Here is a 27,768-nt window from a genome sequence, read left to right on the forward strand (position 1 = left end):
GGAGGTTGGGGGCTGGGGGGGGTCCGTGCTGGGGTGGAGGTTGGGGAGGGGGTCCGTGCCGGGGTGGAGGTTGGGGAGGGGGTCCGTGCCGGGGTGGAGGTTGGGGAGGGGGTCCGTGCCGGGGTGGAGGTTGGGGGGGTGGGGTCCGTGCTGGGGTGGAGGTTGGGGAGGGGGTCCGTGCTGGGGTGGAGGTTGGGGGCTGGGGGGGGTCCGTGCTGGGGTGGAGGTTGGGGAGGGGGTCCGTGCCGGGGTGGAGGTTGGGGGGGGGTCCGTGCTGGGGTGGAGGTTGGGGAGGGGGTCCGTGCTGGGGTGGAGGTTGGGGGTTGGGAGCGGGTCCGTGCCGGGGTGGAGGTTGGGGAGGGGGTCCGTGCTGGGGTGGAGGTTGGGGAGGGGGTCCGTGCCGGGGTGGAGGTTGGGGAGGGGGTCCGTGCCGGGGTGGAGGTTGGGGAGGGGATCCGTGCCGGGGTGGAGGTTGGGGGGGGGGTCCGTGCTGGGGTGGAGGTTGGGGAGGGGGTCCGTGCTGGGGTGGAGGTTGGGGGTTGGGGGGGGGTCCGTGCCGGGGTGGAGGTTGGGGAGGGGGTCCGTGCCGGGGTGGAGGTTGGGGGCTGGGGGGGGTCCGTGCTGGGGTGGAGGTTGGGGAGGGGGTCCGTACTGGGGTGGAGGTTGGGGGTTGGAGGGGGTCCGTGCCGAGGAGGGTGATGGGAGGGCAAATGAGTTGGTCCACCTGGCCAGGTGCCAGCCTCCAACAGTTGGACCCATGCGGTCCATGCCACCTGGCTGGGGGGAGGAGGGGATATGGGCAATGATGACATGTCGTCGTTCCCCTCCCCCCCACCAGGCCGTCATGTTTTCAGACCATCCAGCGATGTTGGCCGCCGTGGTGGCAGCTGCTCATGTCTATGTTGCCCTGGATGAGGAGGAGGAGGAGGAGGAGGAGGAGGAGCATGCCAGAGAGGCGGCGCAGGCTGCCGCAGAGGGGCAGGCGGCAGCCGCCCAGGCTGGAGGGACACCTGACCGACAGGACGAGGAGGGGGAGGAGGACGTCGCGGCCCCACGGCAACGGAGGCACCCGAGGGCGCCCCGTGTGTACCGGCCCCGGCAGTCATACCAGGACCTCACAGACCGGGAATGCAGGAGGAGACTCCGGATGAGCCGGGAAACCGTGGCACACATCTGCCACCTGCTGGCACACCTGTCACCGCATGGCACTGGCGGGGGACACCCTCTCCCCATGTCCGTCAAGGTTACGGTGGCCCTGAACCTTTATGCAACGGGGTCATTCCAGGCACCGAGTGGGGACCTGTCCGGCATATCGCAGACATCGGTGCACCGGTGCATCCGGGCAGTGACAGATGCCCTTTATGCCATGGCGCACCGCTGCATCCGCTTCCCCGTGGACCGGGCCAGCCAAGATGCCCGGGCCGTGGGCTTCTCTGCCGTGGCCGGGTTCCCCATGGTCCAGGGCGCGATCGATGGGATGCACGTCGCCGTGCGGCCACCTGCAGATAACAGGGCCGTGTTCACTAATAGGAAGGGGACCTATTCGATGAACGTACAGGTGGTCTGCGACCACCGCATGATGATCCTGCACGTCTGCGCCCGTCACCCAGGCAGTGTACACGACTCATTCGTGTTGTCGCGGTCATCCATCCCCGGCATGTACGAGGGACGCCATCCCCGGCTGAGGGGCTGGTTGCTGGGCGACAGGGGCTACCCATTGCGATCATGGCTGATGGCGCCTATACGGAGGCCACGCAATGAGGCGGAGAACCGCTACAATGATGCCCATGTAGCGACAAGGGGAGTGATCGAGAGGTGCTTTGGCGTGCTGAAGATGCGTTTCAGGTGCCTGGACCTCTCTGGGGGCGCCCTCCAGTATCGGTCAGATAGGGTCGGCCGCATCATTGTGGTGTGCTGCGTCCTGCACAACATAGCCCAGCAGAGGGGCGATGTGCCGCAGGCAGAGGAGGGCGGAGTGAAGGAGCAGCAGGAAGAGGCACAGTCTTCCCCAGATGAGGGGGATGGGGGCAATGGTCAGGGCAGACGGGGTAGACACAGGCGGGTGGCTGTCCACCGTTACCGGCTGGCCCAGCGGGCACGGGACAGACTGATAGCCGCCCGCTTCACTGATTAGATGGGCGTGGGAATCGGGTAGTATGGCCACAGACCGCACACCATGGCAACAGCCGACCACCCACACCCCCCACCCATCCACCCACCCAGCACCCTCACCCCCCTCCCCAACCCCACACACACCCCACCCGCATGCACACCACCCCCCCCCCACCAATTGCCGATCCACCGGCGTCACAACGGGCCGGGCTCACCCAGTTGCGGGTGGACGCGTGTCTATCGCAGGCCATGGAGGATGATGACAACCCGCCCTGCGATGAGCTCCTGGCTCTACATCGTTGGACTATGTCTGACCCATGGCCACAGTACCACCATCCACCCGGACCATCCCTGCATGCGGCTGTGACACTGCAGCGCACGGTCCCGTCCTCTGCCTGGGGGATGTTGATGGCGGCCCAGGGGGAAGGAGGCAGACTCACCTGGGGCTGAGGTAAGACCACCCCTCACACACACACTTGCGCTCAACGTACATGACACGCCCGCACACTTTGGACAGAGCACAAAGGCAGCTTCGGTAGGTGTAACATTGACTTTAATAACCAAAGGAGTTCATGCACGTGCCCTAGCACCCGTGCCAACTTACTCAGTGTCTAATTGTTTGGCCTTACGGGCCCTTTGACTCCGTCTACGTGGTTCCCCAGACGGTACAGCAGAACTGGAGGTGGACTCCTGCGATTCCTGCCCTCTGACACTGGATCCCTTTGGCGGCCGTTTCCTGGGGCGTCCTGGCCTAGATGGGCCAGGCTGCGGCCCGGGCGACTGGGATGGCGAGCTGCCAGCCTGTCCTGCCCGTTGCCCACCCGATGCACCTGGGACGGAAGGGGGGGAGTCCGAGGTGTCGTGGTGTACCGGGATCTCCCCTACAGAGGGAGCCGGGACGGACCACACCACCTCCTCCTCCCTCGGGGTGCCCGATGGCCCCCAGGCCTCTACATGGGTGGGGGATGCGAACGGACTGGCCATCCGACGCCCCCCCGACATCTGGCGCTGCCAGTCCTGGAGGCCCGTGCTGGTATCGACAGGGGTCTGCAGGTTTGCAGCCATGGAGCCCAGGGAGTTGTCAAACCCTGTCTGTGACAGTGCGACGCCGGCTCGCACATGGCCACTGGCGCCGATGCCCTCAGCGATGGCCTGCTGAGACTGGGCCATGGCCTGCTGAGACTGGGCCATGGCCTGCTGAGCCTGGGCCATGGCCTGCAGAGACTGGGCTATGGCCTGCTGAGACTGGGCCATGGCCTGCTGAGACTGGGCTATGGCGTTGAGCGCCTCTGCCATCTGGCGCTGGCACTGGCTCATGGCCTCTTGTGAGAGGCCATGAGCCCCAGGCCTCGCAAACCGTTCCCCATGTCTGACACCGTCGCACCCATTGCCTCCACCGCGGACGCCACCCGTGCGGTGTCAGCCTGGGTGGCACGCATGACCGGGACCACTCCCAGCTCCTGGACGCGGGTGGACTCCTCCACCTGCGACCGCAGCCGCCGCAAGCCACCCGTCACCCTATTCGCTCGTCTCCGTGTCGGTGGTTGCATCGGATCTATGTGTGGGTGTGGTAACTGCAGGAACCCGGGATCCATCTGGGCGGCAGATGTTCGCTTGGCCTGGGCTGCCCTCCGACCGCCCGGTCCCTCTGCTGCTACTACCTCCACCTGCTGTACCGGGACGGCTGTGTTGTGCGCACCAGTGAGTGTACCAGACGCCTCATCACTAAAGTGACCAACCGTGGTGAGTGTTTCTGCGATGGTGGAGGGTGTTGGTGACAGCAGTGGCGTTGTGTCGTGCTCTTCGTCCCACTCTTATTCCATGGCACTTTGGGGTGGGGGTTCGTCTCCAGCCATCCACTCTGAGTCGCTGTCCGGTATTTCGTCTTCCCGGGTAGGGGTGTCCTGGGTAGTGCTGTCCCGGGTAGTGCTGTCCCGGGTAGGGGTGTCCTGGGTAGTGCTGTCCCGGGTAGTGCTGTCCCGGGTAGGGGTGTCCTGGGTAGTGGTGTCCCGGGTAGGGGTGTCCTGGATAGTGGTGTCCTGGGTAGTGGTGTCCTGGCTCGGATGTGACGGGGGCCTATGGCTGCCCCCCTCATCGCTGGGTGGTCGCTCCCGCACGTGACGGGGGTGTCGTCTCCCTGTTGCTCCAGGTCTCTCCGTCTCCCGTGGTGTGCGAGGGGCATCCTGCGGGCGTCGCATGCTGGAGGGGCGGGTCTCTCCGTCTCCCGTGGTCTCCGAGGGGCATCCTGCGGGCGTCGCATGCTGGAGGGTCCGGGTCTCTCCATCTCCCGTGGTCTCCGAGGGGCATCCTGCGGGCGTCGCATGCTGGAGGGTCCGGGTCTCTCCGTCTCCCGTGGTCTCCGAGGAGCATCCTGCGGGCGTCGCATGCTGGAGGGTCCGGGTCTCTCCGTCTCTCGTGGTCTCCGAGGGGCATTCTGCGGGCGTCGCATGCTGGAGGGTGCGGGTCTCTCCGTCTCCTGTGGTCTCCGAGGGGCATCCTGCGGGCGGTGTGCATCTGCGGGGATGGGTGCCTGGACGTTTGGTCCTGCGATACACAATGAAGCATGCATGGTTAGACATCAGGCAGTGATCAGGTGATCCGGGGGAGGGGGATGTAGGGGAGGGGGGATATGGGGACGGGCTGTTGGTGGCTCACTTGCTCGTGGGCCCCCGACCTCTGCATCAGCAACCTCCCGGTCCTCAGGTCCGCCAGCCAGTTCCAGGGCCCTTTCCTCGTGTACGGTCAGTGGCCTCTCATCAGCGGGCCCTCCTCCAGTCCTCACATGCTCCCTATTGTTGTGTGCGCGCTTCGCCTGTGGGGGGGTGGGGGTGGTGGCAGGGGTAAAAGGCAACAGTGTTAGGCAGGTATATGAATGCACGCCATCGGTTGCGCGTGCATTGCAGAGGTTAAGGTTAGGGCTGGATTCACTTGGGGATATGGGGGAGGGGGGGATATGGGGGAGGGGGGATATGGGGGAAAGGGGGATATGGGGGAGGGGGGATATGGGGGAGGGGGATATGGGGGAGGGGGGATATGGGGGGGATATGGGGGAGGGGGGATATGGGGGAGGGGGGATATGGGGGATATGGGGAGGGGGGATATGGGGATGTGGGGGAGGGGGGATATGGGGGATATGGGGGAGGGGGATATGGGGGAGGGGGGATATGGGGGAGGGGGGATATGGGGGAGGGGGGATATCGAGGAGGGGGGATATGGGGAGGGGGGATATGGGGGAGGGGGGATATGGGGGAGGGGGATATGGGGGATATGGGGGAGGGGGGATATGGGGGAGGGGGGATATGGGGGATATGGGGGAGGGGGGATATGGGGGAGGGGGGATATGGGGGAGGGGGGATATGGGGGAGAGGGGATATGGGGGAGGGGGGATATGGGGGAGGGGGGATATGGGGGATATGGGGAGGGGGGATATGGGGGATATGGGGGAGGGGGATATGGGGGAGGGGCGATATGGGGAGGGGGGATATGGGGGAGGGGGGATATGGGGGAGGGGGGATATGGGGAGAGGGGATATGGGGGAGGGGGATATGGGGGAGGGGGGATATGGGGGAGGGGGATATGGGGGAGATGGGGGAGGGGGGGATATGGGGAGGGGGGCTATGGGGGAGGCTCACCCTGCCTTCTCTGACGAGGTCGTTCACCTTCTTGTGGCACTGGGTGCCTGTCCGTGGTGTCAGGGCCACAGCGGTGACGGCCTCTGCCACTTCCCTCCACAGACGCCGGCTGTGGCGTGGGGCAACTCTGCGGCCGTGCCCGGGATACAGGGCGTCCCTCCTCTGCTCCACCGCGTCCAGGAGCGCCTCCACATCGCGTGACTCGAACCTCGGGGCTGAGCGACGGCCAGCCATCCAGTCGGGTGTTGCGGTCGGGTGTTCCGGTCGGGTGGGGGGGAGCTGCGCGGCCTTATGAGCCGTCATGCCGTGCAGCGCGTATGACGCTGCACGGCGTGAACCACTGCGCAAGCGCGGATCCCGTTACGTCGCTGCTAGCCCATTTCGGGCCGGAGACTATCGTCCCATTTTTATGACGTGACGCAAGTGGGATTTGCGCCGTTTTTTGCGCCGATCGGCGGACTTTCCGCCGGTAACGGAGAATTTCGCCCATGATCCCAAAAGGCATCCAGTTGTAGCAGCAGCGACCGAACGGGGTGTTGAATGTGCACAGCTTGCAACTGGACGCGTCCAGCTGTATTTGCCAAAAACCCTTGGAGGCGTCCAGCTTAGTAAAGAATCTGGCATGAGCCATCTCACTGGTCAACTCTTCACGGTTTGGTATCGGGTAATGCTCCCGCATGATGTTGTGGTTTAGATCCTCAGGGTCAATGCAAATGCGAAGCTCCCCTGACGGCTTCTTCACACAGACCATGGAGCTGACCCAGTCTGTTGGCTCTGTGACCTTCGATATGATGCCCTGGTCTTGGAGGTCCTGTAATTGCTTCTTCAGACGATCCTTGAGGGGTGCCGGCACCCGGCGTGGTGCATGAATTACAGGGGTGGCATTCGGCTTGACCAGGATTTTATATTGGTATGGAAGCGTACCCATTCCATCGAATACGCTGTGGTACTGCGTCATAATGCCATCTATGTCGGCTTGCAAGTTTCCATCAGGCGAGGCCGTCGCCAGTGATGATGAAATGGTGTGGACTCGCTGAACCAGGTTCAGGAGCTTGCAGGCTCGAGCACCGAGCAGGGACGCTCTGTCAGGCCCGACGATTTCAAACCGCAGTGTTGCCTTGATCGCCTTGTTGGATACCCCTAGTTGACAGGAGCCACTGGCAGCTATGGCATTGCCATTGTAGTCAAGGAGCTGGCAGGCCGGTGGAAGAATGCTTGGTCTGGCGCGGATGGTGTCGAGGTCAGATTTTGAGATGAGGTTCGCTGATGCGCCGGTGTCCAGTTACAATCAGATGCGAGCCTTGTTAACTGTGAGGACAGCAGACCACTCGTCGCGGGATCCACAGTGAGGATCAAGAGGCGTTTCGCTGCTGTGGTGGAAGGCAGCGCATGTGTAGTTATGATATCCACCCGGTATGGGGACTTGAGACACTCAGCATCAGGGTCTGTTGGGCTGTCGGGATTGGAATTTGGTATGCCTTGTTGTACTGAGCGGACACTTCTGCGCCGCAGCAGGGATCGGTGGCTGCTGAGCGGTGGAGCAGATCTGCAAAGGGCTGCGTAGTGGCCAAGCTTGCCACACTGTAGACACCGGCGTCCTTTTGCCGGACATTGCCGCTTTAAATGTGCGGAGCCACAATTTTGACACGTTATGACGCCGATGTCACTCATGCACAGTGCGGTCAGTCGACGTACGCACCTGCGCAGTCGGGTTGTCGGGCTCGTCGTCCACTCAGTCGTGGATGCGCAGGGACCCGGGAAAAGCGCGCGAAATGGCCACTCTCCTCGATACTCAGGACCTGCATTGGTGTAATGGCCTGCACCCATTCTACCTCGTGGGAGGCCAGCTTTGCAGTTTCTGCCACCCTGATGTTGGAGTAACTATTCTTAGCATGCTCATGGACAACACACGTCTCGATAGCGACAGAGAAGGTTAACTGTTTGACTTTCAGGAGCTGCTGCCGAAGGGAATTGGAGTGGACCCCGAAAACGATCTGATCCCAGATCATGGAATCAGCCGCCGAGTCATAGTTACATGACTGCGCTAGGATGCGGAGATGGGTCACGAAGGACTGAAAAGGTTCATCCTTACCCTGAAGCCTCTGCTGGAAAACATACTGTTCAAAGCTCTCATTCACCTCAATGTCGCAGTGGGTGTCAAACTTCAGCAGGACTGTTTTGAATTTTGTTTTGTCTTCGCCGTCAGCGAACGTAAGGGAGTAGTAGATGAGGATGGCGTGGCCCCCGTGGTGGAGAGAAATAGCGCAATCGTCCTGGCATCCGATGCTGCTTCGAGGTCGGAGGTCTCGATGTACAAGAGGAACTTTTGCTTGAAGATTTTCCAATTGGCGCCGAGGTTGCCGGGGATGCGGAGCTGCGGAGGAGGCTGGATGTTTTCCATTTCACCAGATGGCTGCTTGCTGGTCAATGCTGATTCATTCGAGGTAGGTCCGTCAAGATCAGTATCAGTCTGGTACCATGATGTGTTAGGCAGGTCGGTTCGATGTGGACTGCACTTGATGCAGGGAAGCTAGAAACAGACGTCTAACACTGGAGAAGATCCAACACTGTTTTATTCAATGATAGAACTGATATACATATTCAGCTGTGGGTCAACACTATACTGAACTGACTGGAGACCTTGTAGTAGACTGACCAGACTTACTAGCTACCGCATGGTGTTTGCACTTGCTAGCTCGTGGACTCTGACTGTCTCAGTGACTGGGTCCGAGAGAGCGGGAAACCTAGTGCACTCTGGCTTTATAGTGGTAGTGTCCTGTCAGGTGATTGGCTGCACTGTGTTGAGTGCTCACTGGTCATTCTGTGTGTCAATCACTGCCTGTCTGCATCTTATTATATACATGAGTGGATATTATGACAAGTATTGCTTCAAAGAGTCAACCTTGATTTTTGTGCTCAAGTCCTGGAGTGGCACTTAACAGGAAATCAACACCCTGGGGAGCGATTCTCCGAGGCCCGCGCCAAGCCGGAGAATCGCCACAACCGCGCCACGACGCCCTGACGCCAGCGCGCGATTCTCTGAGGTGCGGAGAATCGGAGGCATTTGCATCCCCACGTTCGACATGGCGCCGGTCGCGGGCCGCTGGAATCGGTGGGGCCGCTGATTCTCCGGTGCGGTTGGGCCGAGCAGCCACGCGGAAATGGCAGAGTCCCGCCGGCGCCGTTCACCCCTGGTCTCTGCCGGCGGGAACTCTGCGCGAAGAGTCGAGGGGCGGCCTGTGGGGCGGGGAAAAGCGCTCCTTCACCTGAGGGGGGCATCTGATGAGGTCTGGCCCGCGATCGGGGCCTACCGATCGGCAGGCCGGCCTCTCCCCCCCCTGGCCTACTTTGTTGCGCGGCCGGTCCCTGAACCCACACGCCATGATGCGTAGGAGCAGGTTGGCGCGGCCCAACTGCACATGCGAGGATTGGCGCGGCGCCTATTTGGCACCGGGAAGGGAGGCTGGAGCGGCGTGAACTGCTACAGCGCCGTGCGTGCCCCCTGTGGGGAACAGAATCGGTCGTCCCCATGCCCGTTTTGCGCCATCGTGAAACACAACGGCGTTTACGACGGCGTGAACACTTTGTCTCCATTTTGTAGAATCGACCTCCCCCCCCCCCTCATCAGAGACAAAGTTCTACACAGGCTAGTAATTGGGAGGAAGACTGGGGGGGAGAGGAAGCTATTGAAAGGTTTCTCAAAAGGTGTCAACCTCCATTGTAGAGTCTTCGACCTTTGGTGTGGCAGTAAAGCTCATTGCCAGAGTTCTTCCTGATTCTTTGTCACTAGTGTAGCCCTTTCCACTACAGAAAGGCTGTCGCCGGATATTCCAAAACCTTGCCACCTTGCACCTTTCATGATGCCACTTGGCTCTGACAGGGAAGGCCTGTCTTTTTCACGGGCATCATTGACCAATGCAGAATGGTCAGAAATGAATGATGGCAAAACCAACCAGTAATTGGCTGGAATGGTCAAAAAGGAGCTAAATGTCAGCCCACCCCCATTATTATTTTCAGGTCAGTTCACTGTACCTGTGGAAAGGTCCGATTAGGCCTGTTCTGTAACTATTTGCTACCGACCTCAGCATGTTCTTACCGGCTTCATTGGATAATACCAATATAGGCCATTATAGGCGATTTTCAGGCCAACCAGCGCCTGGGAAAAACGTCCAGATGTTCTCCTCATCACACCAACATCCTGACACACACCACAATTCACCAATTCAAACCCTTAGGGGAAAGATGTTGTTCAACCCAGAATGGTCGAAAAAATACAATTTCACAGCAAAAAGCGCTAAGGGCGAGCATCATGCTTTCTGCTCTTTGTTTCAATGTGATATCGACGTTAGCCACTGAAGAAAGGGGGATGTGCATCAACACATTTTGTCAGAAAAGCACATATAACACTCAAAGTGCAGGTACATCATCATTGAGCTCCTTTAGTGGGGTTTGATGCTGCAGCCATTTACAATAGAAATTGTAAATGCACGGTAGCATTGTGGATAGCACAATTGCTTCACAGCTCCACGGTCCCAGGTTCGATTCCGGCTTGGGTCACTGTCTGTGCAGAGTCTGCACATCCTCCCCGTGTGTGCGTGGGTTTCCTCCAGGTGCTCCGGTTTCCTCCCACAGTCCAAAGATGTGCAGGTTAGGTGGATTGGCCATGATAAATTGCCCTTAGTGTCCAAAGTTTCCCTTAGTGTTGGGTGGGGTTACTTGGTTATGGGGATAGGGTGGAGGTGTTGGCCTTGGGTAGGGTGCTCTTTCCAAGAGCCGGTGCAGACTCAATGGGCCGAATGGCCTCCTTCTGCACTGTAAATTCTATGATCTATGATCTATAAATTGTGCATGTTGCCAGTCAAAATTATGATTGCAGGTGCCCTCTCAAGAGTTTTCAGAACAAGGGACAGTAAATGTCTCAAAGCCAGGTGAATACATGGGGTTTTATAAGATTACAAAATAAAACTGTATATTTGACATGAAGCTTCTTTTGGAAATATACTTAATCATTGTTGTTGTCTGTATGATATGGTGTTTAATTTGTTCATGAAGTTAAGAACTTGCTATATTTTGAACACTGTTGTGAAGAAAGCTTTACTGTGGTGAAAGTTTATTTTTTCCAAGGGGGTGGGAGAATTGCGATGGTCTTTGGCCTGGAACAGGAAATAAAACTTATATCTACTTTAAAACATTTGGGGAATCTATAAATGTTTGAGTTGAAAATGTCTTTTAAGAGTTTGCATCACCTGTAAAAGGATCAACTATATTTTTTGGATAATCAGAAATATTAGTTCATTTCACCTTGGAAGCAATGCCAACAGGAAGGAAGCTAAAATACAGAGGCCATGTGGTAGGCAGACAAGAACAGAGAGTTCTAGAGAGAAGCTAAGAAGGTTCTGGAAAGCAGAAGGCCATTGTGTTGAAGATTGCATGGGTGGAAACCCATTTATGCAGATGGTACTGCCTGGGGAAAATCAACCCTGTCCGCAAAGAAAACAAATTTGAATTCTGCTTGAAAGGACTATGTGGCTGAAATTGGAACATTAAGTGATAAAATGATTAATTCAATATTAACTTATCCAACCCTATAACTATTAATTTGTAGTTGTTGCAAAATCTTATCACTTTGCATTTAATATTTAAGACTAATTGGTCAAATATTTTTACTTTGCGATTAAAACCTTTAGCTATTTGTCTTTGGACAGCCTAAATTTAATAATATAATTTTTTTTCTGTGATCATAAATGGACTCGGTTCGTGGTAATTACATACTGACCATGTACAGACTGAATGTGGGTGCTGATAAGTATTGATTCAGTGCTGTTTATCCTAACCTACACCAAATATGCTTTTGCTTTTTATGCTATAATGCAAAGCACAGTTGAAGTAATTGTTGAGCAAATCTCTTACCTTCTCTCTACAATCCGAGTATTGAATGAATGAAGATAATTTCATCGCTTCTGTACAGCCACATTCCTTTCTTGATTTCTTCATTTCACATTGCTTGTAAAGCCCTGTTTTCTGTAATTAAAATAAGACAAAATGTTACCTTTGAATTTCAATCCAATAAGGAGAATTAAGAATTAAGAAGGATTCTTCATGGGAAGCATAAAGGTTTGGCTATAGAAATGTAAAGCACCCTAAAAAAAACCTAAAATGAGTAGTTGTTGTGATATTGTAAGGAAAATTGGATTATAAATGTAGTGGGAAAGAATGATTTGCTCCAGGAGTGATTGCATGAAAAAAATAAGGCTTTGGTATTTCTAAAAACAAGCCTTTATTATAAAGTTTTAAAAGCCTGGGGTTAGAATGTGTTTGTTTCAAAGAATTTTGTTTGTAGAATCTGGGTGGTTTTAAGAGAAACTGATGCAGGAATGTGTTTATCAGTCGAGGCTAATGGACTGTGGTTTGACTGGGTAAGTCCCTGTTAATGTGCAGAATGAATTTGTTTTTTTTAAAGCATATATTAGCTTTGGTGAAATGAGGTCATTACTGGGTGGAGCCAAGGAATGCAGAGAGACACTTTCAAAAAGGCAGAGAGGCAGTTTGGAGAAAGCTGTGGAGAGAGACAGGGTTTGGGAGAAAAGGCTTTCGGAAGTGAAGCCTAATCTGACAATCTTTGTGTTTTTTTAGACCACAGATAAAGGCAGTTTTCTTTCCCAGTAGGATAGGGGGAAAAGAGTCAGACTATTTGAAAAGCAGAACATTCTTGCCTGAAGACAAGGAAGAAGCTGAAACAACCACGTTGAAGCAGTTATTTGAAGATATTCAGCCAGAGCCTGAAATGGTTCTAACAAGAGCCAGAATCCATTCTGTGCCACAAGTATTACTCTATGCCCTGCTAATTATAAGATGGATTAAGAGCTGTATGTTTCTTTTCTTATTGTTTGATGGGAAATTGTATAGTTGTGTCAAGGGGTAATTGTAAGCTATTCTTTCTCGGGTGGTGAAGTTAAAACTTTAATATTGTATTTATAATAAAGGTTTGTTTTAGAAATACCAAAGCCTTATTTTTTTCATGCAACCACTCCTGGAGCAAATCATTCTTTCCGCACAGTCTTAAAATAAACTAAAATATTGAGGTCCAGTATCCTAGCCACTATTGGGGTCTGGTCTGGGATTGTGATAAAATTGGGGGCTCATCCAGGATCGGAACTCTTAAGTTTAATTATTTGTTTGGCTTGCTTTTAAAATATTATTACTCTTTTTTCCCCTATCCTACTTGGAAAGAAGACTGGCTCTCCACAGCTTTCTCCAAACTGCCTGTCTGGAATCGTAATAATGGGCAATTTGCATTTGTAATTGTGAGCTTAAAATGTGACCATCTTTTTCTATGATTTTTTTTTACTCCCTTCCCACTTTTGAACAAATGGATTTGCATCCATATAGCTCTATAGTTTCTGATTTATGTTACAGACTGTGATCATGGAGAACTGAAACCCATGATCCCTTCCCTTAATGTCTATAATCAGCGTGTTTTTGAAAAGAAAGGCGTGGATGTTTCTTCAACATTGAATGCATGGTCAATTTGACTAACTAGCAGCAAGCTTTTTGTGGGTTTAATTAAAAAGAATTATTTAATCTCACATTCACCCCAAAAGTCAAACCATTAAGTCGCTCCCTCAGTCTGCGGCCGCCATGGTTGGGGACGGGCCGATCAGTGGGCAGGGGGTGTCTAATACGGCACCGTGCTAATTTTGGGTGGGCGGTCCAGGCCAGACACGTGGCCGATCAGGGGCAGTATTTGGAGGGTCCAGCTCTGCGATCTGAGTCTGCCATGAAGCATTGCGCGGCCGCTGGAGGCCGCTGCTGTGCGACCTCGGACCTGGGCGTCTGGGGGCCCGTATCTGCAGCAAAAGCTGCGAGCTTTCCGTTGGTTCACTGCTAGCCCCCTGCAGGGCTATGAACATGTGGCCCTGGCGTGAAAGGTCACAGTGTTTATGATGGTGTGGGGACATAGTCCCAAAAACAGAGAATCCAGCCTAAGGTCTTTTGAGCCAGTGTTCCATTCTGGAATCTTTCCATCCAGTTATAACATCAACTGGGATTGTAACATGTTGCAAGTCCAGTGAAGGAGGTGTTTTCATTCCTGAAGTGCAGGTGGAACCAATAGCCAGAGTCAAAAATATCAGGATTATTGCAGGATTCGCTTGAAGAGATGGATTTTCAGCAGGTCACACAATTAGTTATGCGTATTTTGCTACTAGGTCGGTTTTCTGTAGTGGAGGACTTGAAAAGGAACAGGCTTGGAAACCGTACATCATTGCAGTCTCCAGGTCTTAAAAAGGTGTAGATGTCGCTGTTCTTACTGTTGCTATTGACTCTGCAGTGTTGTTCTGTGTTCTGCAAGCAGCACTTACAGCTTTTTTTCACAGATGGCCTTTCATAACTCCTTTCCAAAATGTTTTTGGGCTTAAGATAATTAGCTAGAATGTAGAATATTGTGTGCAGACATTCACCCTGGGCATCTGAAACAATCACAATCTTCTGTCCTGGAAAGACCCATTCAAGTCAGGAAATCTCTTTTGAATGATCTCAGGATGTGGATATTAACATTTCTCAGTTTGGAATGTGACATTTATTCATTTTGAGACAGGTTTTAATCAGTGTATTTTCACACACATCCACTTTGGGGAATAGTGCTAAAGTGGTGGAAGGATTCCTGAGCTGATTATCAACCCATTGAACTGTGTTATGAACACTCCTTCTATGGCGAACAAGTCTTGGTGTTCGACTTGCACCCGGAGCTTCTCGTCCAGAGGTAGGGGCTCTACCATTGTGCCACAAGACCTCCCTTTGGGACAGTGTGACAGTCTAAATTTACAGATAAAGTCAGGTGATTCTTTTGTCGAATTTTAATGTTAATTATTAAAAGAAAAATCAGTTGCAAAATACTCCAAACTGATTACATGTGCATGTTTTAAAAGTTATGGATAGGGCATGCCTTTACTGGGCATGACAGTGGGCATTGCTGTAATGTAGGAAACACAACAGCTAAAATGATGGATTACAAATTCCCACAATCAGCAGAGTCATAATAATCAAATAATCTAGCTTAATAATGAGAAATAGGATGGGGCGTCAAGGATGGATCCTTTGTGAACACTAGAAGTAATGGTGCAGGAAGGGAAAGGGAAGGCATTGCACGTTATTTGCTTGCTATAGCTGGATTGATAAGAATGAAATCAGGGGACGGAAGCCCCATTCAACTGTACAACATGGAGAGGCATTGACGAAGGATGGTGTGGTCAACCTTATCAAAAACAGCAGACATATCAAGAAGGTTGAAAAGGAATCTATTAATTTGTCGCAGTTATTTAAGATGTGATTTGCGACATTGATAAGAGTTATTTTGGCACCACGTTGGGGTGGAAACTTGACTGGCAGTTCCTGGAAAAGATGGCACAGAGTTGGGATGCAAGATCATGTTCAAAGACTTGGGAAGGAAAGACAGTTGCAAGGATGTTGGAACGGTAATGAAGGTGGATAATGTGATCAACTGTGTCAAAGGATGTAACGGATTCATAGGTTAAGGAGGGATAGTTTATCTGCAAGTTAATGGGGGTTATATGGCGGCCATATCTGCCATCAGCAAGAACAGCAACGCACAAAATCTTGTGAGAGTCGGGAACTGAGATTCTTGCCGGAGAGATCTCATTTACTGACTTTCCCCGACCCTAAACAGTGACAACCCGGCAGTGCCAACCTGTGCCAGGGGCAGTGCCGAGGCAGTCCCTCTGCGGAACTCCTATTGGGGGCAGGGTTCACATTATGTTTGGAGATGGAGAGCCTGATGTTGATGCTTGTAGTGGGGAGGTCTACTGTGTCCATTATGGGGACTAGCTGGACTGGGGGGTTCTTTCAGTGATGATAAAGGGCGAAAGGGCACCCTGATCCGGCTCTATCAGGCTCAGCCAAAGTGACGGCATAAATCACGCCCACTGATGTTTTTCAGAGAGGTTCAAGATCTGCACTAAAAACTCAGCTATGCAGCAGGAGTGACACGCCAATTTTCAATCAGAACCCTGACACTCTGAAAATTTACCCTGCAGTTTGAGAGAGAGAAGCTGCAATCAGATGGAACGGTATTACAATTAAATAAGGGTAACTAAAAAGACATGAGGGAGGAACTGGCCAGAGTTGATTGGAAAAGGAGCCTAGCAGGGAAGACAGTGGAACAGCAAAGTCAGGGGTTTTGGGGGTTATAAGGAAGGCACAACAGAAATTCAATCCAAGTAGGAGGAAACATGCTAAGGGGAGGAAAAGGCATTCATGGCTGACAAGGGACGTCAAGGACAGCATAAAAGCTAAAGAAAAAGCATACAAAGTGGTGAGGATTAGTGGGAAACCAGAGGATTGGGAAGCCTTTAAAAGCGACCAGAGGACAACTAAAAAAGCAATAAGGGGGAGATGATGAGCTATGAGTGCAAGCTAGCTAGTAATATAAAAGAAGATAGGAAGAATTTCTTTCAATATATAAAAGGTAAGAGAGAGGCAAAAATAGACATTGGACCACTGGAAATAGTGGCTGGAGAAGTAATAATAGGAAACAAAGAAATGGCAGATGAACTGAATAGTTACTTTGCATCAGTCTTTGCGGTGGAAAACACGTGGGGTGCCAGAGCTCCAGGAGAACCAGGAGGAAGAGGTGAGTGCAGTGACCATTACTGAGGAGAAGGTTCTGCGTAAACTGAAAGGTCTGAAGGTGGATAAATCACATGGACCGGATGGACTGTATCCCTGGGTTCTAAAAGAGATAGCTCAGGAGATTGTGGCGGCATTGGTGGTGATGTTTCAGGAATCACTGGAGGCAGGAAGGGTCCCAGAGGACTGGAAAGTGGCTAATGTAACACCCCTGTTTAAGAAGGGAGGGAGGCAGAAGATGGGAAATTATAGGCCGGTTAGCCTGACTTCGGTCATTGGTAATATTTTAGAATCCACTATTAAAGATGAGATCGCGGAGTACTTGGAAGTGCATGATAAAATAGGACTGAGTAAGCACAACTTCATCAAAATGAGGTCATGTCGGACAAATGTTTAGAGCCCAAGCGATCGGGAGCCCTTGAGTGGTCGGGTTGTGGACAGGGTTGTTCCCTGGTACCTGAACACTATGACACTGCCAGGACATGGGCACCCTGGCAATGCAGCCTGGGCACAGTGCTCAGATGACACTGGCACCATGGTAGTACCCCGGTGATGCCAGTGTGGCATCTTGCCCATGCAGGGGATTGGACTTGGATGCCCTGCCTTTATGTAGGGGGCTCAAGACTCTCTCATTGGTAAGTTGGGGCATTGGGGGGTCCTGAGGCCATGGTGAGCAGTTTAGAGATCAGGTGCCATTTAAAAATGGAGCGGAGCTTGTTAGTGCAGGAAATGGGACTAAGTGCGGGCTCGGTGGGGTGTTGCTCATTGAGGCCCTGAAATGAAACAGAGTCCCGTTTAATAGCAGGGTCATTCTCAGCGCTGCCAGCACCAGGAAACACTCAGCTAAACATGCTCTACACAGATTCTGTTTCATTTCCGTTAAACCGCGTCCTCATATTTGCTTGCTCTGTTCATGCAGATTCCGAATGCCCTGTAGAGGGCACTGCACTGTTTTCACCTTGCGCTTCCAGCAACTGCCATTGTTAAACATAGTAAGAAGTCTTACAACACCAGATTAAAGTCCAGCAGGTTTGCTTCGAATCACTAGCTTTCACTGCTCCGAAAGCTAGTGATTCAAAACAAACCTGTTGGATTTTAACCTGGTGTTGTAAGACTTCTTACTGTGCTCACCCCAGTCCAACGCCAGCATCTCCACATCATTGTTAAACATCATTAACATTAAACAGACAACAAACAGTTTACTCATTGCCCTGTGCAGAATATATTTGGCTATTAGTTGACATAGAACACCTCTGAAACTGTGCGTCAAAATTGGACATTCAAGAACATAATGCATTTTAGATACACATAAATGTTAAGCTTCAGGATTGAAAAATAGTTCCTATTAAAATCAGAGCCCTGGAGAATATTCCTTGGAACAGGGAATCAAAAAATTCAATTAATTATTAATGAGTTTCCCAACAGGGAAACAGCTATGCGCAGGTGCAAATCACAACTCCAAATATTGATTTCCTGGGCTGCCAGATCATGCTACCATTGCATTACATTTGCAAGCATTCCAGGAGGGTTGGTAAACTTGCATGACGTTTTCTCCTCCACTGCCCAAGCATTCGTAGGACAACGTCAGTGCTGCTACAATACTTTCTGTGAAGATAGCCACTCAGCTCAGACTGAGGATCAAAGCTGGGTCATGTGCGGAATTTATGGGGAAAATTTTCAGTTTAGGTCAAAATGGTGGTAACTTAGCAGCCACTCACCTACCCCTCCCATTTTTCATTCCCATTGACTTTCATAGAATTTACAGTGCAGGAGGCCATTCGGCCCATCGAGTCTGCACCGGCTCGTGGAAAGAGCACCCTACCCAAGGTCAACACCTCCACCCTATCCCCATAACCCAGTAACCCCACCCAACACGAAGGGCAATTTTGGACACTAAGGGCAATTTATCATGGCCAATCCACCTAACCTGCACATCTTTGGACTGTGGGAGGAAACCGGAGCACCCGGAGGAAACCCACGCACACACAGGGAGAATGTGCAGACAAATTGAAGGTTGTACTATTGTCGTCTTTCTGCCTGTGTCCAAATAGAAAATGGCCAGTTACCAACATGGATCAATGTTACAATTCCTATTTCACGTATCTGAACAAAATACTTACTTTTGAAAGTTCATAAAAATTTCGGAATTTGGGTTTACTCGGATCAGCATTATAGAAATTTTCGGAAACAGGAAGATTTATTCCAAATATAGATGGTGGTCTGTAATTCACCTATCATGAACAAAAAAAGCGGGATTTCTTCTCTTACGTTGATAGTTTGAAATAACAGATGTTGGGAATTAATATATAGATTAAGTGTGGCATATTATAATATCATTTTTATGGATAAAGCCCTTGTAATGTCTTGCATCCAGAATACTTAGCCTGTCACCTTACTATAACCTTCAGTTGCTTCTCAAATGTTCCCTGTTTCAACCCAACTTTTTGTTCGTTATCTTCTTGTGTGAAAATGCATTTCCCCACAAATCCACTAAATTTGTCTTCACATCTATGTATCACACCCTCTAATTCTATTGCCTTGACGCATGTGAAATCATTGTTCAGTTTTACTTCTCTATCTTGTTTTCCATTATTTGTCCATCCCTAAAGGCTTGTAAACTGAGTGTCCAGTTAGGCGACTGCAGAGGGCATAAGAATCAACCACATTTCTGTGAGCCTACTCTGGAGTCACATGTCAGCCAGACCACGTAAGGAAGTCAGATTTTCTTCCCCAAAGGACACTAGTAAACCAGAAGGGCTTTCAACATTTGCTAATAATTGTCATGGTCTTCATTACAGAATTTAACTTACTATTCCAGACTTATTAATTGAATTTAGCTGCCTTGGTGAGACTTGATTCCTGCCCCCAGAACATTAGGCTGGGTCTCCAGTGACATTACCTCCATTGCCTCATTGTCAGGAGTACATCTGGTATGCTGCAGCAAATATCAGTGTTTCATTTCTAGTTAGATATTAAGCCAAGACAGAAGTACATTGATACACTGAAGATTGAAGTAATCAATCAAAAGTCAACCAAGAAGGGCAGCATGTGGCGCAATGGTTAGCACTGGGACTACGGCGCTGAGGACCCGGTTCGAATCCCGGCCCTAGGTCACTGTCCATGTGGAGTTTGCATTTTCTCCTCGTGACTGCGTGGGTTTCACCCCCACAACCCAAGATGTGCAGGTTAGGTGGATTGGCCACACTAAATTGCCCCATAATTGGAAAAATAAATTGGGTACTCTAAATTTATTTTTAAAAATGTCAATGAAGTCTGATTTCAGTTACACACCAATGCTTCCTAAATGCATGATTATAACTGTTCCTCTGTACATAATCTTATCCAATTTTAATTATCTCAATCATAGTGAGAGGTCACCAGAGCCACATAGACATATTTTCTTTATTCTGCTTCAATTGAAAAAAAAAGAAATCTGCTGGTGGGGCAGTGACAGAGGCTGCTGCCAGCGTGCCAGAGGGCACAGCCCAGCCTCGGCTCTCAAACCCAGGTCCTCCAAGCACCTCTGCACCCCTGGCAAGGACATCACCACTGGCTTTCGATTCTCACGACACTGCTGTCTCCAACATCCTCCACCATCCCAGAGGCGCTCACCTCAGTTAGGTATGTTAGTGAAGAAGCTCCTAGGGCACTATCTGGTGCGCACCACACACATGCTGCAATAAATTAGGTGGAGGTATGAACCCCCGAGGGGGTGGACAGTCAGAGAGCGGCCCGACCCCATGGACGGTTTTGGGCTTCTGGAAAGGGCTGTCCCATCAACAGTGCAGCTGCAGTCACAGAGTCAAGGACTGTATGTGGGGGTGTCAGCAACCATCCAGCATCTGCAGGTGCAGTTTAAGGTGTCCAATGCCTACAGGGGCAGGTGGTGGTGCGGAGAATGCGTGCCACCCAAGCTAACACTGCGTGGGGCTTGGGACGGGATGCAAAGGTTTTGGCCGTGAGTCAAGATATCCAAGGTCTGGGGCACTCTGTGCGGGCGGTGACCGAGGAGCAGGACCCTGCCTTGTCACAGGCAGTCATCTGGACATTGCAGCAACACTCCAGAGCGTGGCCCAGTCCTAATGGTCCATAGCTGAGGGCATCAGTGGCATAGCATGGGTGCTGGTTGACATGGCACAGACCCAGAGGGAGACGTCGCAGTTACTGGCTGATATGGCGCAGACCCAGAAAATGGTGGCACAGTCGCAGTGTGATGTGGTGCAGTCGAGAGGGAGGTGGTCCACTAGCTGCGCTCCATGGTCGCCAGAATGAAGGCCCTGGTTGAGATGGGAGCGGGCCTCCAGGAGGCCTACTGCACACCCGATTTACTGCCAGAAGACTCTCAACCTGGCCCCCTCCAGTCCATCCCAAGCCCCCCAACTCCCAGTCCCTTGAAGGACCATCCACAGCATTTGGCAATGTGCTCCATGGAGGAAATAGAGAGGGGTACTCACTTCCATGCTCCCTTTGGAGTGTATGGCGCCTGAGTCCCCACTTTTAAGGACCAGCAGTTATTGCCCCCAGGTGACTTCCTGCTCAGGGGTTGGAGTACCAGCTTGTCGCTGCATTCGACTTTAATCTCTCTCATGCAGATTAATTGCACGATCATACAGTAATATTCTTGTCAGATGGCCTGATTTATATTACAAAAACACCTGTAGCTGAAGCTAGAAATGATTTATTAACACTAACTATGGGTAAACTATACAAAACAACAGATGAATAACAGTATGATCATGCACAGGCAACCTCCCTCTTCCAGCTTCCTCGTCAGTCTGAGGTCACCTAACTCTAACATGGGCTTATATACTAATGAGACTCCTAATGGTCAGTCAGTGAATTACAACGCAACCATGATATCACTACACATATGAGCTGGAGTGGGCTGGGAGGCACAAATCCTGTTTTGGGGCTCTCTGGCAATTCTCCCCCCCCCCCACCCATAATGGGATTTGCGCCGGGTGCAACGTGGCTGGAGAATTTCCCACTGTGTCTGCAATGCATGAGCACAGACTGACTAGAATAACAAACCGTTGTTAATACATGAGAACAGTGGGTGTATAATGGATAACTTGGGTAACTTACAGTTATAAATGACCGTTCATGCAAATGTGTCTTTTATTTTCTCGGCATATTTCTTTAATTTCATATGAAAAGTTAGGGTTTTGAAATGTATTCAGTCCAGCATTACACCTGGATTTCTGTCGTCAGATGACAATGCCATGAGGCAATCTGTCTGTAAGTCACCATCCTACATTGGCTCAGTAAAGACCTCTCACTGAGACAGACTTTGAAGAAGCATTGCCGTTTAAACTTGAAACACTCTCTTTCGACACTGCTCACTCTCTCCCCTGACATTGCTCACCCTCTGCCCCAACACTGCTCACCCTCTCCCCCAACACTGCTCACCCTCTCCCCAACACTGCTCACCCTCTCCCCCGACATTGCTCACCCTCTCCCCCAACACTGCTCACCCTCTCCCCCAACACTGCTCACCCTCTCCCCAACACTGCTCACCCTCTCCCCCAACACTGCTCACCCTCTCCCTCAACACTGCTCACCCTCTCCCCCAACACTGCTCAGCCTCTCCCCCAACACTGCTCACCCTTCCCAACACTGCTCATCCTCTCCCCCAACACTGCTCACCCTCTCCCCCAACACTGCTCACCCTCTCCCCCAACACTGCTCATCCTTTTCCCCGACACTGCACACCCTCTCCCGCGACACTGCTCCCCCTCCCCCCCAACACTGGTCACTCTCTCCCTTGACAATACTAACCCTCACCCTGACACTACTCATCCCACCCCCACCACCCCGACACCGCTCAATATCCCACTACTCCCAACACTGTTCACGCTCTCCCTTGACGCTGCTCACCCTTTTCCCCCCGACACTGGTCACCCTCTCCCTGACACTACTCATCCCACCCGGACACCGTTCACCGCCCCACTACTCCCAACACTGTTCACGCTCTCCCCCGACACTGCTCACACTCTTTCCCCCGACACTGCTTACTCCTCCCGCTATCCCGACACTGCTCACTCTCTTCCCTGACACTACTCACCCTGATACTCTCTATCTCCCTCAACACTACTCACCCCACTCATGCCCCTGGAAAAGCTCCAATAGTTCAATGCAAAAGGATTAATGCCATGAGAATTTCGGCATTCTTCACTGCTGGGATTGAAGATCTGGGTCATTGTATTTACCTGAGGAAGGAGCAGTGCTCCGAAAGCGATTTGAAACAAACCTGTTGGACTTTAACCTGGTGTTGTAAGACTTCTTACTGTGCTTACCCCAGTCCAACGCTGGCATCTCCATAAGACCATAAGACATAGGAGCGGAAGTAAGGCCATTCGGCCCATCGAGTCCACTCCACCATTCAACCATGGCTGATTTCAACTCCATTTACCCGCTCTCTCTGCATAGCCCTTAATTCCTCGAGAAATCAAGAATTTATCAACTTCTGTCTTAAAGACACTCAACGTCCCGGCCTCCACCGCCCTCTGTGGCAATGAATTCCACAGACCCACCACTCTCTGGCTGAAGAAATTTCTCCTCATCTCTGTTCTAAAGTGACTCCCTTTTATCCTAAGGCCGTGCCCCCGGGTCCTAGTCTCCCCTGCTAATGGAAACAACTTCCCTACATCCACCCTATCTAAGCCATTCATTATCTTGTAAGTAAGTTTCTATTAGATCTCCCCTCAACCTCCTAAACTCCAATGAATATAATCCCAGGATCCTCAGACGTTCATCATATGTTAGGCCTACCATTCCTGGGATCATCCGTGTGAATCTCCGCTGGACCCGCTCCAGTGCCAGTATGTCCTTCCTGAGGTGTGGGGCCCAAAATTGCTCACAGTATTCTAAATGGGGCCTAACTAATGCTTTATAAAGCTTCAGAAGTACATCCCTGCTTTTATATTCCAAGCCTCTTGAGATGAATGACAACATTGCATTTGCTTTCTTAATTACGGACTCAACCTGCAAGTTTACCTTTCGAGAATCCTGGACTAGGACTCCCAAGTCCCTTTGCACTTCAGCATTATGAATTTTGTCACCGTTTAGAAAATAGTCCACGCCTCTATTCTTTTTTCCAAAGTGCAAGACCTCGCACTTGCCCACGTTGAATTTCATCAGCCATTTCTTGGACCACTCTCCTAAACTGTCTAAAACTTTCTGCAGCCTCCCCACCTCCTCCATACTACCTGCCCCTCCACCTATCTTTGTATCATCGGCAAACTAAGCCAGAATGCCCTCAGTCCTGTCATCTAGATCGTTAATATATAAAGAGAACAGCTGTGGCCCCAACACTGAACCCTGTGGGACACCACTCGTCACCGGTTGCCATTCTGAAAAAGAACCTTTTATCCCAACTCTCTGCCTTCTGTCTGACAGCCAATTGTCAATCCATGTTAGTACCTTGCCTCGAATACCATGGGCCCTTATTTTACTCAGCAGTCTCCCGTGAGGCACCTTATCAAAGGCCTTTTGGAAGTCAAGATAGATAACATCCATTGGCTCTCCTTGGTCTAACCTATTTGTTATCTCTTCAAAGAACTCTAACAGGTTTGTCAGGCACGACCTCCCCTTACTAAATCCATGCTGACTTGTCCTAATCCGACCCTGCACTTCCAAGAATTTAGAAATCTCATCCTTAACAATGGATTCTAGAATCTTGCCAACAACCGAGGTTAGGCTAATTGGCCTATAATTTTCCATCTTTTTCCTTGTTCCCTTCTTGAACAGGGGGGTTACAACAGCGATTTTCCAATCCTCTGGGACTTTCCCTGACTCCAGTGACTTTTGAAAGATCATAACTAACGCCTCCACCATTTCTTCAGCTATCTCCTTTAGAACTCTAGGATGTAACCCATCTGGGCCCGGAGATTTATCAATTTTTAGACCTCTTAGTTTCTCTAGCACTTTCTCCTTTGTGATGGCTACCATATTCAACTCTGCCCCCTGACTCTCCGGAATTGTTGGGATATTACTCATGTCTTCTACTGTGAAGACTGCCACAAAGTACTTATTCAGTTCCTCAGCTATTTCCTTGTCTCCCATCACAAAATTACCAGCGTCATTTTGGAGTGGCCCAATGTCAACTTTTGCCTCCCGTTTGTTTTTAATGTATTTAAAGAAACTTTAACTATCATTCCTAATGTTACTGGCTAGCCTACCTTCAAATTTGATCCTCTCTTTCCTTATCTCTCTCTTTGTTATCTTCTGTTTGTTTTTGTAGCCTTCCCAATCTTCTGACTTCCCACTACTCTTTGCCAAATTATAGGCTTTCTCTTTAGCTTTGATGCATTCCCTAACTTCCTTTGTCAGCCATGGCTGCCTAATCCCCCCTCTGATAAACTTTCTTTTCTTTGGGATGAACCTCTGTACTGTGTCTTCAATTACTCCCAGAAACTCCTGCCATTGCTGTTCTACTGTCTTTCCCACTAGGCTCTGCTCCCAGTCGATTTTTGTCAGTTCCTCCCTCATGCCCCTGTAGTTACCTTTATTTAACTGTAACGCCTTTACATCTGATTCTACCTTCTTTCTTTCAAATTGGAGATTGAATTCGACCATATTATGATCACTGCCTCCTAAGTGCTACCTTACTTTAAGATCTTTAATCAAGTCTGGCTCATTAAAAAACACTAAGTCCAGAATGGCCTGTTCCCTCGTGGGCTCCATCTCACAAGCTGTTCCCAAAAGCCCTCCCGTAAACATTCAATGAATTCCCTTTCCTTGGGTCCACTGGCAGTATTATTTACCCAGTCCACCTGCATATTAAAGTCCCCCATGATCACTGTGACCTTGCCTTTCTGACATGCACTTTCTATTTCGTGGTGCATTTTGTGCCCCTGGTCCTGACCACTGTTAGGAGGCCTGTACATAACTCCCATTATGGTTTTTTTGCCTTTGTGTTTCCTCAACTCTACCCACACAGACTCCACATCATCTGACCCTATGTCGTTTAGTGCTATTGATTTAATTTCATTCCTAATTAACAAGGCAACCCCGCCCCCTCTGACCACCTCTCTGTCTTTTCGATAGGTTGTGAATCCCTGGATGTTTAAATGCCAGTCCTGAACCCCCTGCAACCATGTCTCTGTGATGCCTACCACATTATACCTGCCAGTCACAATCTGGGCCACAAGCTCATCTACCTTGTTCCGTACACTGCGCGCATTTAAATATAGCACCTTTAATTCTCTATTGACTGTCCCTTTTTGTTTTCTTAGTGTGGTGGACCTTGGTTTACTGAGCCTTTCCATACACTGTGTCATATTTTGTGGGATGGGGACAATCGTAACCACTCTTGAGTTTTGTCTGTTCGTGTTTTTTGTAATCCTAAGCATCTACGCTCCCCGCTGATTACTTCACCTCTTGGTTCCCTGACTTTCCCTTCCCCCCCAATCTTTAGTTTAAAGTCCTATTGACCACCCTATTTACTCTTTTTGCCAGAACACTGGTCCCAGCTCGGTTCAGGTGGAGACCATCCCAACGGTATAGGTCCCCCCTGTCCCAAAACTGATGCCAGTGTCCCATGAAAAGGAATCCCTCATTCCCACACCACTCTTTCAGCCACGTGTTAACTTCCCTTATTCTTGCCCCCCTATGCCAATTTGCACGTGGCTCGGGCAGTAATCCGGAGATTATGACCCTTGAGGACCTGTTTTTTAATTTGAATCCTAGCTCTTTATAATCTCTAAACAGGTCCTCTTTCCTAGACTTGCCTATGTTGTTGGTACCGACATGGACCACAACAACTGGATCCTCCCCCTCCCTCTCCAGTATCCTTTCAAGCCGGTCAGAGATGTCCTGCACCCTAGCACCGGGCAGGCAACATACCATGCGGGACTCTTTATCCTGCTCACAAAGGATACTATCTAACCCCCTGATAATAGAATCCCCTACAACTACAACTTGCCTATTTGCTCCCTCCTCTTGAATGGCCTGCTGAACCATGGTGCCTTGGTCAGCTGACTCATCCTTCCTGCAACCCTGTCCGCCATCCACACAGGGAGCAAGTGCCTCATACCTGTTGGACAGAGTCAAGGGCTGAGGCTCCTGAGTTCCTGACTGCTGGTTCCCTTTACCTGCCTGACTTGCAGTCACACCCTGCTGTCCCTGGCCACTGGCAGGATTTAAACTACTTACTCTGACAGGTGTGACTGCCTCCTGAAACACAGTGTCCAGGAAAGTCTCCCCCTCCCGGATGTGCCTCAGTGTTTGAAGCTCAGACTCCAGCTCATCAACTCTGAGCCGGAGCTCTTCAAGCAGCCAACACTTACTGCAGATGTGGTCGCTGCAGCTCGCAATGGGATCTGCCAGCTCCCACATCAAGCAGCTCAAGCACATCACCTGACCAGCCATCACTAATTAATTAATTAGTTTAATTTAAGTTTATGGTGGGGGCAGCTTCAGCTTCTCCACATCATTGTATTTAGGGTTCAGGGAACAAAAAGATTTTCATAACAGGAACTCTGACACAAAATATTTTTTGTTGGACAATATTATTTTTCTACACAAATATTTCAGATATAAAAATCTAATTTTCTGCATATTACTTACAGGCAAGTTTTTCAAAATGGCATTTTCATGTGCTTCATTTTTTTCATTGTAGTGTAACCAATCTTCCTTTTTGATAAATATAGGTGTTTCATATACAATCATTTTTCCTGCTGGACAACTGCATTGCACAATAATGGCGAAGCAAGTGATTGGACAGATCAGCGAAGCTTCAGGAATGGTCACCAAGATTGTGGTGTATCCCTGAAATATTGAGAAAACAAGTTAGTTTCTGCTGGACAAACTGACACGCATAATTAGCTGAGACTTCTGAGAGAGACAGAGAGCAATGTTCCATCTTCCTGGAGGATGATTCAAATAAGGTCGCTCTAAGACCTCTGAATCCACTCGCTGTTTGATGCAGGCAGTCATTTGTCATAGTCATAGTCCTACAATCTTTATGACACCCTGCAATTTTATTTTCCTCCAGTGACTTTTCAATTTATTTTTGAAATCATTGATAATCTCCACTTCAAGCACCCTTAAAGATTCTTCCTCAGGTTCCAGTACCACCATCTACTCCAGAATTTTGCCTAAATCCTTATATCTATGTCCATTAGTCCATTAGTCCTTGAGCATCAGTTTATGGAAACAGCTTTTCTTCTTCCTTCTCTAATCTGCCATAATCTTGTACTCAGCTAATAAATGTCCCTTCAATCTCCTTTGATCCAAGGACAACAACCAAGCTTTCCAAACTAACTTTACAGCTAAAATTCCACATCCCTGAAATAATCCTGGTGAATCTCCTCTGCACTTACCCAAGGACAATCACATCCTTCCTAATGTCTAGCGACCAGAGTAAGCTGCAGTACTT

The 27,768-nt window shown here is 50.5% G+C and overlaps 1 protein-coding gene across 4 annotated transcripts in view; it reads right to left on the minus strand.

The window, feature by feature from the left end:
• Positions 1 to 27,768, minus strand: part of LOC140407924 (cation channel sperm-associated auxiliary subunit beta-like) — a 64,384-nt gene that overhangs the window by 31,044 nt on the left and 5,572 nt on the right. For 3 of the 4 annotated variants that reach the window (XM_072495118.1, XM_072495116.1, XM_072495119.1), the window contains 3 exons: positions 26,958 to 27,158; positions 18,509 to 18,619; positions 11,655 to 11,765 (listed from right to left, as the gene is read on the minus strand). In XM_072495118.1, coding sequence (XP_072351219.1) covers positions 11,655 to 11,765; positions 18,509 to 18,619; positions 26,958 to 27,158 — 423 coding nt within the window. The remainder of the gene's footprint in view (positions 1 to 11,654; positions 11,766 to 18,508; positions 18,620 to 26,957; positions 27,159 to 27,768) is intronic. The other variant, XM_072495117.1, reaches the window with a different exon arrangement.

The sequence above is a fragment of the Scyliorhinus torazame genome, chromosome 2 (assembly GCF_047496885.1).
Source record: "Scyliorhinus torazame isolate Kashiwa2021f chromosome 2, sScyTor2.1, whole genome shotgun sequence".
Classification (NCBI taxonomy): Eukaryota; Metazoa; Chordata; class Chondrichthyes; order Carcharhiniformes; family Scyliorhinidae; genus Scyliorhinus; species Scyliorhinus torazame.